General features: G+C 45.6%; 1 protein-coding gene across 2 annotated transcripts in view; it reads right to left on the reverse strand.

Annotated features, from left to right (window-relative positions):
- Positions 1–272: 272 nt before the first annotated feature.
- The window catches only part of MXI1 (MAX interactor 1, dimerization protein), a 56,819-nt gene continuing 41,746 nt past the window's right edge, over positions 273–15,345 (reverse strand). For both annotated transcript variants that reach the window (XM_032694410.1, XM_032694411.1), the window contains exons 4-6: positions 4,691–4,805; positions 3,335–3,506; positions 273–2,156 (exon numbers count right to left, since the gene is read on the reverse strand). In XM_032694410.1, coding sequence (XP_032550301.1) covers positions 1,993–2,156; positions 3,335–3,506; positions 4,691–4,805 — 451 coding nt within the window. In that variant the 3' untranslated portion in view covers positions 273–1,992. The remainder of the gene's footprint in view (positions 2,157–3,334; positions 3,507–4,690; positions 4,806–15,345) is intronic.

A 15,345-nucleotide genomic window follows, 5' to 3' on the forward strand; every position in this document is an offset into this window, starting at 1 on the left:
AAAAACCCCAAACAGAACAGAAATCATTCACTACATTCATGGAAAGGTTATTTCTCTACTCAAGCACGTGTGTTGTACCTCTTATGGGGGATGACAAATTTTGGAGGAGAGTGGGGGAAACATCAGAATATTTAAACACAGGCAACTTATCACAGTGCAAAAGTCTACAGCAGACTCACTCAGGATCTTCTCACTGCAGGATCGAAGGGCACAAGAAGAACAAACACTCGGCTAAAGGGATACGAATGACCAAGATGGAAGAACACAACTCATTTCAGATACAGAAATGTTTAATGGCGTTAAAGTGCTACTTTAATGGGGACCATATGCTAACATTTAAACACAATTCCACTGCACTGCTAAATATGGTTGTCTTTATTTTTTATTTTATTTTACTTCTTTTTGCCCAACCCTACCTAAAACAATAAAATAAAATCTAAAGGACTGAAATTAACAACCCATTCAAATCAGCAATAAGTTATGAATTTTATAAAGCATTTTTTCCTCTTTTTTTTTTCTTAGTAATGAGGGGTAGTTAAATTACTTAAGGATATACAAAGTTTCAAACAATGCCATAGGTGAAGACTCTATTAAGGTTTTTAAAACTTGGAAAACAAAATAATCCTGGCCATTAAAAAGACAAAAAATAAAAAAGCAAAGCCCTCAAAGTGCAGGTTAGAATGCTTGTCTCGGAGAAAATTAGAAAACATTCGCTATAACAGCTCTTAACAGCACCTGCACAGATAGGATGGCAAGGCCCTTGGGAACAGGACGTGCAGTCAAAACGTTACATTAACATGAGAGACGTGCTGAGCTTAACTAGGTTAACTACTGGACTGGAACTTCAAAAGTCAGCAAAGGGAATGATTCTAAAAAGAAAACTGAAGAAACCCCCATCAAACCTGGCCTCTTCCAGCTAGCACAGCCTTCATCCATTGTGTGCATGGCAAAAAAAGCATCTTTGCATTTCATTGGGTCAAGTGCTTCATCAAAACAGAGATCTTTTCATGGCATAAATTCATATAAAAGACATCTAAGGTTTCATATGGACAAGCTCTAAAAAGACGCATCAGACTTGGGGTGTTTTCCCTCCCAACACATTTACAAATGTTTATCAAAAAATCGCTTCAAATAAAAAGGTCATAGTGGCTCAGTATCTGGGCATGACTTTCTGGTGTGTCACCTCTCGTGTGTGCTGGTTTCGCTCTGCCCTCAGCTGGCTGTGTATGAACACACATCTACCGGGAGACCTGCTGTCGGTGCCACAGCCCGAGGCACCACAGCCCACCATGTGCTGGTAGATTACAAGTGTGCACCTCCTGCTTTAGCCACGCATCAGAGGTACTCACTTTTTAAATGATGTCCAACAGAAAGCTGAGTTGAATGGTGTTCTCCCCTGAACATCTCTCTTTGCTGCCCCTCTCCCCCTGGGCACAGAATGAGACCTTAATCATCATCTTCACTGTTATTCCTAGGCTAAGCCTTCTTAGATTTCCTAGTACATTATGACAGCATTAGATTGTGATAAACTGTAGGATACAGTCCTTTTAGGACCACAAAAGCTCCTCAGAAGGGCCTAAATTAGGTTGTTCAACCTGAATGCAATGTAAGAAATTTTGACATTTCTCAGATCTCATGACGGAAAGAGAGGGATGAGTCTCTAGTATCCTCTTTCAAACAAATAAATTCAAAGCAAAGTGTTTCATCACTAAGGTCTAGATCCAGGTCCCAGAGAAACAAATGGATTTCATTGGCTTCAAAGGGACTAGTGTTTGGTCTAACTTTTTGCCAGCACAAATTGGGATTGGTAACATGACCAAATGAACAAATATGGGTTTCTGGGGAGGCTTCCTTTACCAAAAAAGCTTTATATACAGGTCTCTCCAGGACTAGCTGTCAATATGTCATTTCTGAAAGAGGATACTGGCATCTCGGACCCAGTCAGATCACCCCAGTGAAATCATTTGCCCTGCACTGTTGTCTCACTTGGTTCTAGGAAGCAAACGAGAGCTTGACACTGGCGCTGGAGTAACCCTCGTCACTCCCAATACTCTGCAAGCTGCTGTGATCATCAATGTCACTGATGCTGGTTGTGCTGATATTGTCCACTTCTCCATGGGAGAACTCTGTGCTTTCAACGTCCACTTCAATCTCTTCTGGAAAGGAAAATGAGAGAAATACACACAGGTGAGCACCACACACCCCACTGCTCCCTTCCAGCCAGAGAGCTGCTGGGACTCCCCCAGCACACGGAATGAAGCAGCCATCTGGCAAAAAGACTTTCAGTGTTCTCCCTGGAATGAAATGGGCTGTGGACGTGATTTATAAAAAGGTTTGATACCAGACTGGAGCTTTCACAGGGATTTGGCAAAGGGGTTTGACTCCTCCACATGCAGGCCACACTATGAGCGTATGTGAGCCACTCCCCACACTGAACTTGTTCCACTACCTCTTTCTTTGTACCTCTACGACCCCAGTGTTGGAAACAAGAAGAAATAGATAAAATCTAAGACAACAGAGAAAATGAAGCATGAAGTTACCCCCAAACATGTTACTTGCTTGACATTATATTGCCAAAGACAGGACCACTCCTATAGGGTACTGCAATGCATTACCACGGGATTCTGGGTTACTCTCATAAATGCTGAGTGGACTTTGGACCAGACACCTTGTTTCTAAGAAAGACTTGAAAAACAAGTCTTGAAAAAGATCTAGTTAACCAGGTATCTTGGTTCCCATATTGTTTTGGAATTTTCCAAAGCATTTTTTTTAAACTACAGACTCACACCCAAACTATACAGCATCTTTGGGTCTGTCAGTAAATATCAAACCATCTACTGTCCCTAATGTTCTCTCCACAGAAGAGATATTTTAAAAAAGACAGTTATCTCAATTCATTTAGCCATTCAGATCATCTCTAGCCAGTTTTATCTGAGGAGATGAACTCTATGAGAAGCTTGGGGGAAAAAAGGTAAGCGGGAAGGTGTGTAAAGCATCCATTCCAGTGCCATTAATATCTTCTTACATTTTCTTTTTTGTGTTGCCAAGAGATTCAGTAGACCAAAAAGCACAATGAGTGTTTCAACTTAACCATCATTTTTGATGCCACAGAAATCAGCTCAAGTTGACAGCAACAGTTCCTCCAGACTTAGAACTCATGCAAAAATACTAAACTCTCCACATACATGTGTGTGTGTATGTGTGCATGTGTGTGAGCAACCTAAATATCAAATGCCATAAGAAGGGGGTAGCTGAGAGACCAGAAATGGATGAATCTCATGCTCTCACTCCATAGAGTCCTGAGGATTTCCATGCCAGTTCAGCCAACACCCACCTCGCTCCGAGTCCGAGTGATCCGAGGAAATGGTAGATCCAATGCTGTCCATTCGTATTCGCTCTATCTCCTGAGGACCCTGTAGTTGTTCCAGTCTTCTCTTTAGGAATCTTTGTTCTCGTTCCAGGTTCTCAAGCTGGTGTTGGCTTCTCCTCTCAGCCTCTTCAAGTTTCTGACATGATCAAATACGACCGAATAATTAGTTTCATCCTCTTCCCCCTCCCTCCCACCATCACTGCCCTCCCACCTGCCTTGCTTAGACCTTCCCAGGTCCCAGAAGGATTTAAGCTGCAAGACCCCTGAACTAAACTGCCTCGCAGTCTCCAAGCACAATGCCATCTCCCCACATCTTCCCACCTCTCAAGTCCTGATAAATCATAGCCATTAGTACAAAGAGGCTCTGAGGACTAGACTCTCCAGGGGAAACGATGTGAATTGCAGCAGTTTGTGGGTCATTCCACAGGGGATCAGACACCTGCATTACCGCATCTGCCCACGAAGGGGCCTCAACTCCCTGAACCAAACGACTCCAGGGTTTGTTATGATCTGCTCCAACATAAAAACGTGCCCTGGGAGCTCTGTGTTCCTTACTGCATGGTTTAGTAGGATTTCTCAGAGACAGTTTTCTATTCAGTAAGTGATTTACATAACCTACTATAGATTTCTTTGATCACAGCTGGGAAATCTACCAGGGCACTGTTCTTTGTTTCCTACGACAAGCACATTGCATAAGGAGTCATTTCAGGCTAACTGTCCCTTTGGCAGCGCTTTTTCTCCTTCATCACCCATCTTCCCTCCCAATATCCTGACCTGCAACCAAGTATTTCAGCCTCTCCCAGATACTGACAATGCTGCATTTTCTTTTCACATTTCACTTTGCCAGAAGTGAAGGCAGAAGAGCACTGGGCTGGCTGTCAGGTTCACACAAGAAGCTCCAGCAAGCCAACCCTGTCTCACACTCTTGTGGTTTGTGCTAATGCTTCGGCAGTGGAAACTCAGTAGCACACCAGGAAAAAAGCTCCATTTTCCATTAAAAATGCAGTCATTTAATAGTAGGTATGTTTTTCTTTAAAGAGATGAAGCTGTCAACAAATGATTACAATACAGAACGACACTCCTGCTCTTCAAATCTATCATTTCCGTAGTTAACGGAGTTCATTATGGACTCTTCCAACAATGTGGAATTGTAGCTATGATAAGCAATGAACTAAGAGGGCAAGGCTTGCTTGCTCTTTTTTTTTTTTAATTTATTTTTAAAAGGTGTTAGTCTCCTTCAACAGAGGCAGCAAGGGTGAGCGATTGAATTGCACTTCCCAAGAGCCCATGCTGAAAGCAGCCGGGAAAAGCAGCTCTTACCTTGATATGTGCTTTGGCTTTGTTGAGCAGCCCAAGCGTGGTGTGCCTGGTGCAGTCTGGTCCGAGCGGTATCAGAACTTTCAAGCGTTCTAGACACAGGCGGAGGTGAGCTCGGCTGCAAGGGGACAAGAGCAGGGTCAGAGCCATGCTTCCAGCAAGGGAATGCCATCTCCTTCTCTACTGCCCCACTGCAAGGCAGTTTTCACGTTTTCCTCTTTCCACACATCACAAGATTCCCCACCCCACAGCCACCAGGACAGACTGCCACTAAACTATTTACACTTCAAACACCAGCTGCTCATCATTACTTGCATTATTGCTCACCTCTGACAGACACTGTTTATTTTCTTGCTGTCTGGACTGATAATCTGACTCATCTGGATGAACTTTGTGCAGGGCAAAGGCACACAGGCAACCAGTGCAAGTACCTCATGGGTTTCCTCTCTCTGAACAATCTGCTGTCAGTTTTGCTGAGGACTTTTGCGAAAGTGGTTTTGAATGACTGCTACCCCCTGCACACTTGTTCATTGCTGGCTTGGGGACATATGCTAATCTCAACACTGATCCAAACTCATCTGAAAAACTGGTTTTTTGCATAAAATTAAGATCATCAGTGAGAAAAATGGCCAGCTCAAAATACTGAAACAATCCCTGCTGGCATTTAAAGGAGCTAGAAAGACGGTACTTCCCAAAAACTGCACTCTTACTCCTTCCTGGGCCCAGAACTGAAATGCTGATAGGGGTGCAATGTTGGTGGGAATGAGAGAACCCAAGACCTTGCCCTGGGCAGTCTTCTGACCTTGACTCACATCTACAAAGACAGGTTCCAGCATGACAGTGTCACTGGTGATATGAGCCATTTCCTGAAGAATACGGCAACACGTTCTAGGGAAAACAGTGCAGGAAGCAGTGGCAAAGCACATCATCCACGGGCTGCACAGGAAAACTGTTCCTGCTGTCTCCTCTTCTGTATAACGTATGCAGGAATGAACAGCAGATTTATGGAAAACTATCGAGTGTGTGTTGCCTTTTTCCCCTCTCTCTCTCTTTCCCAGACATTAATGATTTATGTCCAAAGTTGTCATCCCAATCAATAACACAATGACATCAGCTTTACCATTCACATGCAAGAAACACCAGTGCAAAAGAGTCCTGAAAGCCTATCCCAGCGCCTGCTCATGCACAAAGAAACCGAATCTTAGCCTGATCCATCTCAATGCAGGGGAAGGGAAAAAAAAAAGAAAGAAGAAAAAGAGCATGGACAGTTCATTTCCATTTGTTTTTCAAATGCGCTATTGCGCCCAGTTTGAAAGGGGTGGGGGAGAGGAGTCCGTAATCAGGCAATTATGTCAGTGACAAGCAAGGATGATTAAGGGTGGAAGGGTCAGGGGTTTTACTGATGAACTGTCAGTGCAGGGGAGTGTTCACTGGCCGTGCTGTAGATGTGAGCTCCTCATGGTTTCTACTATAAATCTCTTTAGGAAGGGTCCATCATTCTGTCTCAATAACAGTCACAGGACTGCATAGACCAGCAAGGGCCTTGAAGAACACGTGTTTTCCATTAAACATTAACAAATGGAGGGGTGGGGAAAGGGAAATCATAATCCAAAAAATCAAACTGAAAAACCAGTAATCACATCAATCTCATCTTTTACTTCTCAGCTTGCTCTAGGGCAAACCCCACTGTCATGAAACCCATATGACTGACACGGGGGGGATTTTTTCTACCTGGAAGCTGATTTCAAGGTAGAGCTTGGTAAGGAGTTGTGTGCACCCACTATAGGTGTTTGCTCTGTGTCCCATGATGACCATAGGGCAAGCAATGAAAAAGCATTGCTGGTTCACACTGGCACTATAGTTCATGTCATCCCTGGACACTGACTTCTTGCAACTAGAGAAAGGAAGGGGAGCAGGATCTTGTGGTCAAAGACATTCTGGGTTTTGAACCCATTTTTGGATATGACACAGACTTCCTGAACGTCCACAGAGGCCAGTCACAGAGTCAGAGCTGCCAGAGCACAGCCACCAAGCTGCAGCACAGAGCAGCACGTGTCTCTTCACTGCACAAGTATGAGCTCCAGCCACGCAATCCACCACTGGATCGGCCCAAGTCAAAAACACAGCTCAAATAGAACTCAAAATGTGTGCACAGACCTGGGGCTCTACCTAAGAAGGGACTGCTACACAGCACTTGCTACAGGTAGGGACCACAGACACCTCCTGCCCTACTGGGCAAGGGCAGCTCCATGGTGAAAAGCGAATTATTTGTGTAACAGAAAACTAACAGCTTGGGGAATCAAAATCTAACCAGTGGCAAAGGTACCACAGTCCACTCCTGAATTCAGAGAGAAATGGACAACACATCTATAGCATGAGCTTTGGGCAGAGTCTCAGCATTGGAGGTTTTACCAGGAATGAGGAAGGTGCTGCACCAGGAACTGCAATTCCTGGAACCCGTGATCAGCTTTGGGCAGGAGCAAGCACTGGCTGGATTGCTGAGAGAGCGATTAAAAGTACGGCACTGATCTGCCATGTCAAAGCTGGGTTAAGTGCAGACTCAACAAGATCAACCATGTTAAGCGCATGAAAGTTATATGCAAAGGTCCAGCCATGTAATAAAACCCTGGACACTTGAAACATTTCCCATTGTGCCCCAGGACCATGGTGGATTGAAGACAGTTACTGCTCTCTGACAAGGCCCTGACAAGGGCAGAGAGAGGACAAAGCAGTAAGAGGGTCTTTCTCATGAGGACACTAGAAAAGCTGGCAGGGTTACTTCCCCAGCACTTGTGGCCCAAAAAGGGACATTCCTCCAGTCCTGGACCCTTCTGCAGCACCCAGAAGATTGGCCCAGGCTCACACAGATGGTTTTCAGAGAAGCCACTCCTGACAGTGGCTCTGCTGGCCAGTTGTCAAAGGCTGTGTGGCCTGCAGCAGTGGTGATGGCCTCTGCTGGCACACCAGGCATCGGGAGGGGACACCTGCCTGCGACACTGGGAGTGGTGTGAGCTGATAAGCTCACGATGGCACACAGCACGGCTTGGGCTGCAAGCACACTGCAGGGGCAGGAGGTGGTGGCCGAGTCGAGGAAGTTTTGTAAGAGGTTTGACCAAAGCAATTACTTCTGTGCTGGATTTTCCCTGTTGTGCACTCAAGAGTTGAGCCACACTGAGTTGTGACACCACTGCAAATGTGAGTGCATTCATGTCTCTAACCCCAGCCTAACAGAGGGCAATGTGCAGGCCTTTCTACTGCCATAGAGCAGCAGGCCAGGCAGGGACTGCCAGGCCCTGCAGCCCCAGCAGCCACCTCTCACTGCTGGGAATGACACTGGCAGAGCTACCCAGGAGCTGCCTGACCTGGTGTAGCTGGGATAGGGAAGAGCAACCAAGCCTGCAAACTGTCCTGGCACACGAGTGTGTTGCTTTCCTTTAGAGACCAAACTGAACAGCTTCCCCAGCTCTCTCCCCTCCCAAACTGTTCAATACCTTCCTTACCCTTTTATTTTTAAAATATAACCTCATCACACTCCCTGGTCTCTCTCAACTTCCAACAGCCCCAGTGGACCAGGATGGGTTCTTAAACCACAGAGCACACACTGGCAGGCCTGATGCACTGATGGGTGCATCAGAAATAAAACTCCAGAGCCCAGGGAGGTGAGGGAGCCACTGTCCCTGTAGGTATTCAAGAAACAACTGGACATGGCACTGAGGGATATGGTCTGGTTGACAAGGTGCTGATTGGTCAAAGGCTGAACTCAATGATCTTGAAGGTCTTTTCCAACCTAAATGATTTTGTGATTCTGTGAAAACCATCACAGAAGACTTAGCTAAAAGACCATTTCAGAGAGAAAGCAACTGCAAATCCATCAGCTTTCTTATCAAGTCCTGGAGTTGTACCTGGGCAGCTACAATTCTACTGGTCAGGCCACGATATGAGGGTCTTTTCCCCTTGTTTACCTGGACTCTGTTGCAACATTGCTTTGACAAAGCTGCAGACTCTTGTGTTCAAAGAAAATACCAGCATTGTGCAGGCTCCAGACAGAGCCAGACGGCCTTCCATGTAAACCACTGGATTATGCCAATATTTGACGCATCTGCCAATATCTGGAAAAACAAGTCTAAATGCCCATATTGTTATATAACAGAGAAACAACGTGGGTTTGGTGCAAAGGGCTGCTGCCTCTCACTGCCTTGATCCTGAGGAAGACAGAGGATGACAGAAGGAGAATTCCAGTTTTAGTGGAGGCTGAAGCCCTTGCATGGTAGCTGCAGGGAGATGGGAGAAGCTGGAGCCCTTTCTGCTCTCAGAAATAGGCTCTCAGAGCAGCATCCTAAGCACATTGCAGGTGCTGGATGTGCTTAAGAAGAAATCCATGAAGGATTTGAAAGGAAGGGGCCCTCCATTTTCCCAAGGGATCAGCCTAGTGCCCCCTTTCTGCTCATCTTGATGAGGGGGAAGATTCCCATTATAGATTCCCATGTGGGGAATCAGGATGGCCAGAAAAGGAGCAAAGCACCTGAGAGGCTTGAGAAAAACCAGAGCCTAACACAAGCCCGGTCCCAAAGAACTGAGGATCAACTTTTATCCTATTCCACCTGGCCACTCTGGCTGGGACAGAGTCCCATCTGCTGCTTCTGCTTCCTCCCCTGTGCAGGGCCAGGAGGAGCCTAAAAGCAAGTTCCTCTGGGATATGGAGGGCAAACAGAGTGACGATGCCTTCTCTTCTCTGCCAGGAGCTGCAAGGGGCCAGGAGACTGAAGTAGAAGAGGGATGAGCAAGCTCAGCAGCCCCACAACCCTGTCAGTGGATCCACAAGCTATAGATGACTGCATGTCGAGGAAGGGGGTTCTGGACCCTGAAACAGCAGCCCCACTGCTGCCCACTGGGCACCTGCTGTTCTCCCCAATTTCCCTTTGTGCCTGTTCAACAGTTTTTGACTGTATTTGGATTAGCTACTTCTACCCCGCAGATCCCCTCCAAGCCTGAGCACCCAGACCCTCCATCCTGAGCCTCCATCAGAGAGGAGCCTGGCTCCTGCTCTGTGCAGCCCTCCCTTGCACTTGGCTCTGCCTGGCTGCAGAGGGCTGTAATTTCACAGCCTGCTCTCCTCTCCAGCTCCCAATGACATCACCCACTCTGATTATATAAAGCACAGGGAGGAAGCCTTTATTTATGCGTGCTTTTTGCTCATAGCTTCAGCTGTCTCACTGTACAACACACACGCAAATCCCACTACAGGAACTGGGCTCTCTCTTGCCTGAATCAAAACTGCAGTGCAGAAAAAGATGTGGGTGCAAAAAAAATTTCCCAATTTCCTTCCCCCACACCTCTGAGTACATTTTTGAGGAGTTTGGGCAGGAATCAACCTATCCCGGCACTCTGCACCACAGCAAGCTGGGCACAAAACCACCACCTTCTTCCCTGTTGGGAAGTCCCCAGACTGCTGAGGAGCCTGTGGTGGCAGCTACAAGCCTTGTGTCTGCTGGTCACAGAGTGGCTACACAGGGGCTAGAAACCTACCCACTTTCAGTGCCCAAGGGGCTCCCTGCAAGGGCTAGCCCAGGGCTGTAAGGTCACTGGCAGTTTCCCTCCCTGGGCCCTGGTGGGCTCAGCCAAACCTCTGTGCACCCCCTGACAAGTAGGTGACCTCTCACCACCCTGTCTATCCTCCTCTGGGGAATGTTGCAGAAATGGCTGCAGGCATGGCCATCAGAGAATCATTCCTGAATGCTGACATCCCTGGAAGAACAGCAGCTTCTTTGCGAGAACAGGTTTGGGATTTGTGCAGGTTTTTTTTCCAGGTTCCACCACGGGCAGAAGAAATGGAAACTGAGAAAAGAAACTTTCTGTGCTGAGGAGTCAGTGAAACACACGTACGCACTCAGCTCTGAAGCAGCAGGTTTACCAGACTCAGCACTATCCCCCAGTCAGACACTGCTGAGAGACTTTGCTGAATCAAGGCCTGAACATCTGCAAAACACACACACACACAGACACACACCACACTCTCTTCCCATCTTTAAAAGATCAAGCCTCCCTCCCAGCAGGAAATGACCAACTCGCCTCCAGCGGCCGTTCAAAATCCTGAATTCCTAATTTTGTATGTTGAAAGAAGGGAGCATTTGAGGGAAAAGAAAAACATTTCCCAGATATTTTTGTACTATGCCTGCAGGTCTATAGGGCTTGAATTCAACAGTGGATTTAAGCATGTGCTCAACATTAGGAATATGCTCTAGTTCCACTGAGGCTAAATCAGACACTTGATCTCTGAGAGATGTTAAAAAACCAGAACCAAACCAAAAAGAAGCATCAAAAGAACCAGTAGAAGGAAGATCCTAACATGGAAAAGGACACTATCATCCTTTTCTTCTTCCCTCTATGCCTTTTAAAAGTCGAATCTAATTTAACCTTGAAATCAGAAACCACCAACTTTATTTGGATTTCAGAGCTAACAGATTGCCTAGAAAATTCAGGAGGGATCACTGGTTAAAGAAAGCAATTCCTGGAGAAACACATGTGACCCCACATCAATAATTCACTAGACGAGAATGATTTTGAGATAAAAGTAATGAGAAACACATGCAAAAACCACAGGGCAGGGAAAACGGGGAAAATATGGTTTCCTTCTAAAAGCAATTCACAGGTCAGAGGCTGCTTATCTCCAACAGCCTTGATGCTTTTTCCTTACTCTTTTCTGACCCCCAGCCCTCTCTTCGAGGTATGTGATCCCTGCTTTACTGAATGCTTGTCTTCAGCGAAGGAAGAGGTTTTGCCAAGCACCTGGATGAGGACTGGAGGCAGCCGGGCACAGGGGCAGAGCCCACGCAGCCTCTGCTGCAGCTCCTTACGCAACTGCTGAGCCCTCGAGCCCCGAGCAGCCAGGCTGCAATAAACACACTCACACCCGCTCACCCCAGTTCCACAGCACACCAGAGACCAGACACATGCCAGAAGGAAATCTGGCTCAGAAATGCACAGGTAAAAGTTAATATTCTCCACCTGAGCTGTGAAATCATTCAGAACAAGCCCTGCTTTCTGATTTTAAATCAGGTCTCCTCTCACGATTGTTTTCCTGCGTTTGCTCCCAGGTGAAGAAGGTACTTGTTCATCTGACTCTTTGTTTCCAGTCAATTTCTACCAGTGTGTCCCTGGCATATAGGAGTATTTGTATTCCAAATGCTAATAAAATCTACCATGAAAAAGTACGTGAAAAAAACCCTTTAGATGTTTTACATTTTTAAATGTAAAGATCTAGCATTTAAAATAAACAAAAAAATGAAAATTTAGGACCAAAAATAAAAAGACTTGACAATGTTTTATGGAATTTAAAGGAACAAAAAAGTTCTGTAGGCAACATTTTCAGCCTGATCTTAACCATACCAGATCTGTTTGCTAAAGTTAGAGATGGACAGGCATTCAACTGTATTCTCAAATCAAGGGCAAGTGAAAACTAAACCACAAATGAAGAGATCTATGATTAAACAACTGTAAGAACAATAAGAGTAATAAAATACCCCTAACCCCAAGGCAATGCAGTTTTTCAGTCACACCAATCAACACACCCTTGTCTGGTGACAAGCTATGTACTAAGATAAGGGGTGGCACAGTGCATAAGAAATCAGCATCATGATTCAAGCCCATAAGTGGAAACAAAATACAAACAGCAATGTACTGATGCACTCCTCAACAGCTGCCTTTTGTCAAAAGGCCACCTCAGTCACAGAACCCAAACAAAGTACAACGGGAAAGGGACTGTCTTAACAAACAACTCAGAAAAAAATGGCCGGTTTTGCAGTACACAAACACTTCTCCACATCTGCAAGAGATGCTGCAAAACCTTGAGGTGAGCATAAAGCAAGGGTTTTACCTTACAATACACTGCCCACACTCTCCATTGTACACTGTGAAAGAGGCCATCCTACAAACCCTGCCCTGACTGTCCCCGAGCCCTGCATGGCCTTGCACTGCAGCGTAAGCACACGGCCAAGTGCACCCCACGGACACGCAGAAATTACTTCTACCCCCAACTCCTCTAGATGGGAACACGCATCACTAATGTCAACTTTGGAAGAGCTTCAGGCACTTGGCAAAGGGAAGCTGCAAGACCAACAAAGCTTGTGCCAAGTGGTGTGTTGCCACCACTGATTTGTTCCAGTGTGGGTCTTTCTAGCCCACTGCTGCAGTCCGGAGGGAGATGTGCTCTCTCCTTCTCTCCTGTATCACACAACTATCAAAATCTCTCCCTTTCCTGAGATACTTCTAGGTATAAAGCTGAGTATTATTGAGAGGGCTCTCCTAATTCTGTTACAATTCTGAAGGCAAATGAATTACTTCAAGGTTTTCCAAAATCAAAGAAGCAAAAGAGAGGGACAGAGGGAGGGGAAATCAGACAGGTCCCAATCCTTTGGTGAAATGTGGGGGATCTGTCTGCAAGATTTGGATTTCCTGCAGGACAGGTGTCTCCTGAAATACAGAGGGGCAACAGACAATTTTAATTATATCTCCCAGTGGCTGATAAGTCTGTCCATATTGTGCAGACATTAAGTGTAAATCATGTTGTTTAATGAGTGCAGGGGTTGGCCTATAAACACCTTGAGTTATATGGACAGATGAGAGAGCTTCCACTTCCAGGATTCAAGGCCACAGCACTGTAGACATGGCTGTGAACAGAACACTTCTGAAAACTCAGGAATCCCCCTCTCACCTCAGAGTCCACTTCAGAGAGTAGGATTGCTCTCATCTCACACTGAGTTTCTATTACCTTTCCTTTCACTCTCTTCTCTGACCAGCACTGTTTGCTCTGCTAACACCAGCTGTCATCCTTCAGCCTGTCCACATTTTTGTTTCTGTCCTCTTCTCTGACAGTCTCCTGGATTGGAAACTCATTGGAACAAGAATACAGTTGCCAATGCACAGAAATTGAAACAGGATCTCATAACTGCACTAAATCAAGCAGATCCCAAACAATTATACTAAAGCAACACTGTGATTCTGAAGTTGAAGTGATATATCTAGGGCTAATTTTATTTACATAATAAGTTCTGGGCCTTTGGGTCCTATCTGTTGCCCATCTTGATGTTTTCCCCTTTGAACTAGAGAGCTAGAAGATGGAAGCTTCATTTAAATGAACAATAAAAAAAAAAAAAAGAAAAGGAAGAGACAACTGTAATCCCATGACTTCCAAAACTAGGATGCTTAAAGGAATGGCAAATCATTTTGAATACTGATGCTCACAGTAATAAAAATTATACCATTTTGGAAGGTGCCTCCTGCAGAATGAACTCACAGCTGTTCAGTAATATGACTGCTCATCCTTTTGTAACCCCTTTGATCTTCAGAGGCACCAATGAGACAGACTGCTTCTACTCGGCAGAAAAAGATCAAAACCAGCCTGGGCTTCACAATGAAAAGGTGATGAGAGCACCATAGGTGGCCATCTGCCCAGCAGAGGAATGGAGTCAATCAGTGCCTGGCATTTTCTCTCACCCCTTCATTTTCATACAGATCTAGCACCGACCTCTGGGCCCGTTCATCAGTTTCTCCTCTCTCCTCCCAGCTCCTCTATGCTGTTCTTTGAAAGCAATCTGGGCATTTCTTAAGAGATGTCAAATAACAACAGATGCTCTGGAGCAGATTCCCCCCTAAATTTATATATTGAGGATCTACTATTATTGATCTTGGCCATTAGTAACAAAGTATTTCAATCCCTGGTGAATATAATGAACTGTACTTTACTGTAGCACGAAACACGATGTTACCAGCTAAACCCCTTTTAGGCTGAGCTGGGCTTACAACAACACACTAAAACTTACAGCCATCACAGGCCACAAATGCTCTACATCACATTCTCCTTCTGAGTTAAAAACACAGCCCGGCTGCTGCCGGTCTGGTTACATCCAGGCAACTCTTGCACAGGATCATTTGCCACCAACTTTTCAATTGCAGTCACTGCTGACCACAGAGGTATTGCAGTTTCCTGCCCTGGTAGTAAGATACGGTTACAATCCTGCATTTGACTATCAGGGAGCATGCAAAGTAAGCTGTAAACATCAACATGCAACCCAGGCTGGTTAATTATAAAGCCCTGTCTAATAAAAACTCCATCTTTGTTAAAAGGTGGTTAAAAATAGACCTGCTCTTTAAATAGCTAACAGTGTCCTGTGCCCTTGTTCTCACTAATACCATCGTAATTATCCTTCTAGGGATACACAGTGTGCTCACAGCCTCCAAGTCAGTGCAGTGTTCTCCTCCATGCTGCCAACATGCCTGCAAAGCAGCTGTGCCATTCATCAGAAACCTGCCTCGTTGCAGTGGAGGCAGTAACCTGTTTTGCTGCGACCTATGGATTTTCAGCTTTACTGCTAGAATTAGGTCACCGGCAAAGATAGCCAAGATTTTCCAAACTCGCCAGCTACTCTTGATTATTCTGTTCAGAGGTTTCCTGGCTAAGCACCATGCCTTTGAAATGAGGAGGCATTTCGGGCTCCTGCAAGGCTTCTGCAGTCAGACACTGAGAAGCAGGGATGCTCTCACTCGACAATCCATAATGGCCTCCAAAACTGTCAGGCAATGGGAAGAGTTCTCCAGTTCAGATCTACTACCATCAAGTCTTTCTAGCCTCTCCAGAAGAAATCAAAGATGGTGCACACCAT

The sequence above is a fragment of the Chiroxiphia lanceolata genome, chromosome 8 (assembly GCF_009829145.1).
Source record: "Chiroxiphia lanceolata isolate bChiLan1 chromosome 8, bChiLan1.pri, whole genome shotgun sequence".
In the NCBI taxonomy this organism is placed as follows: domain Eukaryota; kingdom Metazoa; phylum Chordata; class Aves; order Passeriformes; family Pipridae; genus Chiroxiphia; species Chiroxiphia lanceolata.